Consider the following 6000-nt stretch of genomic DNA (forward strand, 5'->3'; position numbering starts at 1 on the left):
AGTGTATTTCAGACAGTGAATTCCTGGGTAAAAGAAAAAAACAACTACAACAACCATCAAGAGGAAGTTAGTTATGAAACCAGATATAAAATATATTTAACTAGTGTAGCAATCTTTTAACTGAGGCTATTTGTCCCACCTGCCAGTATAAATATCAAATGTGGTGCTTCGTGCATGTATCAACATTTAAAAAAAAAAACCAAACAAGTAGCATCCCGAGCTAGATAATTTCTATTCTTTTCTCTGTAGGTGTATGTGGATTTAATATTTCTACCTGGACATTTAGAACATGTGATTAGTAAGAGAATATGCATTTTAAGATATCTGAGATAATATATTAAAAAAAAATTGATTTGAGAATTATAGCAGTAAAAATGCCCTATTGGTCCATAGATAATTTTACCTTTTAACCTATTTATATCTATTTATATTTTATCTGCTCAAAATAAATGCATAAAAGAGTTCACTAAGCCCGCTTTGGGTTAATAAGGAAATTCTACATAATCTAGCAATATATTTTTCTCATAGGTTGCAATAGGAGCTCATATTTCATCTTCACTAAATAATCTTAGAATTCCAAAATATAATTTTAAACACACACAGCTATGTCTACATGCATACACTTGGATGTATCTACCTACACACATGTACGTATCGATACACATTTATAGTTTTCTGTAGATATGGACATGAATAACTAGACCAATACATGTAGTAGTTATTTTTTAAAAAATAACAAAATCTATATTGATGTATATTGTGACCTTCTCTTTAGAAACTAGAATGTCTAGGAGGAATTCATATGAGTTATCATTTAAGCAATTAAAAAAAGAATGTATAATGTATGCTCAAAAGATTAATTCAAAACATTATGAGTTCCATTTTCTATGAAGAAAAGACATAAGTTCTGTCAAGAATTAACAAATCTAAAATAATGTCTTTGTTTAAATTAACAAATGAACCAAGAGAATGGATCATTGCTTAATTTTCCAGTTAGGAGGCAGAGAAAAATATGGCATTGCTACTCTTCGGGAACTGTCCTGGTCACTGCCCAGCTTAGGTCCTTTTAATGAGAAGTATGTCTCTCAGCTTAGGAAAGACAACTAAGTTTGTGGTCAGCTAGACTCTAAGAAATTTTTACTTAAAATTCCAAAGATGCTACTTACCAAAATATGAATTGTTGGCCATGAGATTTAAAAAAAAAAAAAAAAAAAGGAATGATTTTTTTAAAGTCACGTTAGTGAGCTTGAAATACAAGTGGAAAAAAGATTTTCATTTCAGGACTTGAAAAAATTAAGGAGCAATGCAAGGAAAGGGAATTAAGTTAAATATGGAAGGTAATTGTTTTGAAACTGACTACTAACCATATTATTTGATTTTTCAAGAGACACTATCTATTTAAAACCAAAGCAGGGCTTAAAGTTATTAATATTTTAATTTGGTATGAATTCTGAGTCTGTATGATCAGAAGAATCCAAATACATGAGATGATAAAAATATTAGGTCATGGTAATTAAAATCAAAGACAGTTTTCTTTTTAAAAGTACAGCTTAAGTTATGTTACTTACTTTTTAGATTAAAAATGAGTGTCTTACTTCTGACACGTAATTTTGATATAGAAAGTAGAAACTAATTATATTTAAAGTGTTCCAGTGAAGCTCGTCATTAATATATCGAGAACAGAAATGACAGAAAAGAGTGCAAGAAAAACTAATACTTGCCTTTTAATATTTATTTTACAGGAAATGTGTTTGTTGTAAGCCTGGCAGTTGCTGACTTGGTCGTAGCAATCTACCCATATCCACTGGTCCTCACATCTGTATTTCACAACGGATGGAATCTGGGATACCTTCACTGCCAGATTAGTGGCTTCTTGATGGGCCTAAGTGTCATTGGATCGATCTTCAATATTACAGGCATCGCTATCAATCGGTACTGCTATATCTGCCACAGTCTCAAATACGACAAGCTGTACAGCGACAAGAATTCGTTGTGCTATGTTGTTCTTATCTGGGTCCTAACATTTGTTGCTATTGTGCCCAATCTGTTTGTGGGATCACTACAGTATGACCCCCGGATTTACTCGTGTACATTTGCACAGTCTGTGAGCTCAGCATATACAATAGCAGTTGTGTTTTTCCATTTCCTGCTTCCCATAGCCATAGTTACTTTCTGTTACTTGAGAATATGGATCCTCGTTATTCAAGTAAGGCGAAGGGTTAAACCAGATAACAACCCCAGACTGAAACCACATGACTTCAGAAACTTTGTAACCATGTTTGTGGTATTTGTACTGTTTGCAGTCTGCTGGGCTCCTTTGAACTTCATAGGCCTTGCTGTGGCTGTCAACCCAGAAACTATAATCCCTAGGATTCCGGAGTGGTTGTTTGTATCTAGTTATTACATGGCCTATTTCAACAGTTGCCTTAATGCTATCATATATGGACTCCTGAACCAGAACTTCAGAAGGGAATACAAGAGAATTATTGTCAATTTGTGTACAACAAATGTTTTTTTCCAGGATAGTTCTAATGATGCAGGAGACAGGATGAGAAGTAAACCTTCTCCATTGATCACAAACAACAATCAAGTGAAGGTGGACTCTGTCTGAAAATGAGAATCTTATTATTGTCACTCAACATCATCCAAATAAAGTATCTGTTTTATTAGACCTACTGTTAAATATTATAGTGAAATATCTCTTCTACATTGAAAGCACTTTGATAAAATTCCTTGCATGGTGTTTGGGAACTCAAGTTACAGAGCTCTGTCAAACAGACTCTATTATACTATGTTGTATTTCTCATATAGCAACACAGTGATATCCTTGAGGGAATTACAAAATTATGCATGGATACTTTTTTTTTTCCTTAAATGGAGATAAACAACTAGAAACAGATTGAAGCAGAAGTATCCACATTGCCTGGCTCAATAAAAGAAACCACCAAACTATTCCTACCACTTTTTGCCTGCTGATTTTGGCTAGGTTATGATTCTAAAGCCTCTGAGAACTTATTTAAAGGATGAAATCAGACCTTTATGAAATTTATTATGAAATGCAAAGTAAGAAATGGAGGTAATTGAAAATTCATCAGGATTTTTGATAAGTACCCTCTACCTATATAACTTTGTTCCTAACATGGACACTATTGTTCATTTTTTGGAGCATAAACCTCACCAGCCCTCCTGGGAATGGCATTCCCAATTGACTTCTCAATTTTAAAATAACTTTTAGGATGAGAAATATATCTGACTGATTATCTTCAAGGCTACAAGGGCAGGAGGATAAATACCACGGACAGCAAAGAGCCATGATCCATCAGTCTAAGTCATTTGGACATGAAAAAAGGTGTAGGAGGGGTGGGAAGAGAAATATAAGCTACAATTCTTTCTGAAGAGACAGTAATTCACTAAATCAGGTGGTGCCCCCAAGGAGTTTCTGGGGAAACACCTCCTAAAAACATGAGTGAGGAAGGATCATTCTCGCTTGTGTACAGCACAGAAGTTCTAAACCTCTGTGAGGGGAAGATTAATGTGTGTAAGAGGAACAGTGGGTGAGGATGACAGGTTTTTCTGGTTAGTGGAATCTTAACCTCATGAAACCCTGGGAAATGATAAATACTGAGAATTTAACATCTTTCTCAACTTGACCACCTGAGACTATAGGTTATTTCATAATCTGCCACAGATAAGCTTTACAAAATAATAATTAGGTGTTTACCAAAATGATGAACATAGTGCAATAACCTAGAACAGTTAGACAGCTTTAAATAGAAAAGATGTTACTTATGACACTGGTACAAGGTGGAACACATGACTCTCAGGTCCTGCTATGTGGACTTTCCACAGAGAACAGGCACCTCTTCAGTGAGCACACTGTGAAATGAGGAAGAATAGCTGGACAGGCTGTCTCCTGCAACAATGAATCTCTGTTCATAATGAAGTCCTCTGATGGAGGAAAGCAATTCACGACAATAGGATTCACCTTCAAATTGACCTTAAAAAGAAGGAGCATTTAGTTCTGGAAGGATGCTCCAACTGTCATACTTTTTTGTGCTCAAGTGTTCATACCTACACTGATGTTCAAGTACACGTGAGCTTTTCCAAGCCAATTCCAGTTACTTTGACTGAAGCAAAGAGTTTCTTGAATAGCCATGAGACTTCTGTTAATCTGTATTAAAACATGGACTTTACCTAAACAGTTAATTTAAATTATTACTTGCTGTACTGGAGATTATCTTGAGCTTATATGTCTTATAAGAGAAACCAACAGTCACTCTGTGTTACCTAATTCCTTAAACTGTGTACAAAACTAACAGCATTTTCTCTTTCTTGGATCATAGATTAGTCTGCCCTTGACTTCATAATGAACTAAAAGGGAACAGATTTATATTTACTTGAAAACAACACTGACACTTTTTCATCTGACCAGTTTCTTACCTTAAAAATAGGTGCCTCATGTTACGTTCACAATGGAACTGATGAACAACATTGTTAAACCCTGGAGATGAACTAGCAAGTCAATGCATTGCCGAGGTGCTTGACGCATCTTTGTTTACGTTTCGCAGTCAGAACCACTGTGTAAATAACCAGCTCTCTTCTATTGTGGTATCATCAAATGATGTGATATGATACATGATTAATAGCATAGAGTATATCACAACTTTCTTCACTGTGATTTCATCCTTGGAGGATGCTTAGCTCTGTAATTTTATTGCTTTCTGTGTAGCAATTTCAGAACAGCAAGGGAGGCATGACCACCTTATAAGAAAATAAGTTTTTCATGTAAGAAAAAACACTATTTAAATTCTTACAAAACTTGCCTTATTTAAAGCATATTTTCAATGAAAATAATGTCTTATGATGCATCTAATAAAGTAGCATAAAGATAGTTTAAGTAGCTTAATCATTAATAAATTTAGAATTCTCAAAGATCTTTCACTTTCCATTCCAACAGAAAATGTACATGTTTATCGTGTCTACATATTTATGAGCCGGTTTAAGATACTGTATCCAATATTGTGGGTTATCTGAGGAATTGAGGTCCCCTGTAATTCACAAGTGCTAAAATATATTTTTGATGATGATGAAAATGGTTTGCTATATACAATAAAACATACCAAAGGTATATATTTTATTGAATAGGCCTGTAATAAAAATGGAGCGCATTTTTCAGATGTTGTTTTGAAACATTTGTATTAAATCTAAATCACAGGAATGTGCATGTTGGTGATTTTATGAGCTGCTAAATATAGCAATAATTTTAATAAATTAATCTCTTGTTTTTCTTTGTGGGGAGGGAAGAGTGTTAGTCTTTAGAATTTAGTTATACTAATATGGATGAAAAATCTGAGAAATATCTGCTTCCCTCTTCAAATTAATTTTGCATTTACTGCCATTCTGAAGTACATTTTTGGTAAGGTTTGCTAAACAACTCATTGCAAAAGTGAAAGAGTAATGATGTTTAAACTGCAGTAATGATTTATTTTAATAATTTTCTACCGCTTCGAAGAAGTCAAAGTGACTCATGTAAGACTACGAGCAGCCTCATCAGGAAATAATCATGATTTCCTTCCATTCCAAAGAGACAGACTTAGAAACTTATAAAAAATTAGTACTTCTCTGCAAGTGGATGAGCCATGACATGTTTTTTACATTCCAAGTCATTATATTTTTCCCCTGTATGAAAAACTGGCATAGCACAAATGAATTATTTACAACTTTATCTGGAAGTTTTAGACAGTGTACTTGTCCTGTAGCAGTCATTGGCCCTGAATGTATTTAATTCTAAAACATGAGTCCTGGCAACCCACCACATCTACAGGGGCCCATCCCTCCCTGCTTCCTACTCATTTCTGATCTGAGCCCCAATGAAGCCGAAGGACCTCTGTGCAGGAACAGTGATCCCACTGTATGCAACACCCTGAAGACTTCTAGCCTAACTGACCCTGACCTTATCCTACAATGATTCATTTCTGATATGACAATCTTGATTAAATT

General features: G+C 34.5%; 1 protein-coding gene across 1 annotated transcript in view; it reads left to right on the forward strand.

Annotated features, from left to right (window-relative positions):
* MTNR1A (melatonin receptor 1A) overlaps window positions 1-5271 on the forward strand; it is a 57087-nt gene extending 51816 nt beyond the window's left edge. Inside the window, exon 2 of the mRNA XM_065837860.2 lies at window positions 1743-5271. Within this exon, the coding sequence (XP_065693932.1) occupies window positions 1743-2611 (869 nt within the window). The 3' untranslated portion in view covers window positions 2612-5271. The remainder of the gene's footprint in view (window positions 1-1742) is intronic.
* The last annotated feature ends 729 nt before the right edge of the window (window positions 5272-6000 follow it).

The sequence above is a fragment of the Patagioenas fasciata genome, chromosome 4, assembly GCF_037038585.1.
Source record: "Patagioenas fasciata isolate bPatFas1 chromosome 4, bPatFas1.hap1, whole genome shotgun sequence".
Lineage (NCBI taxonomy): Eukaryota > Metazoa > Chordata > Aves > Columbiformes > Columbidae > Patagioenas > Patagioenas fasciata.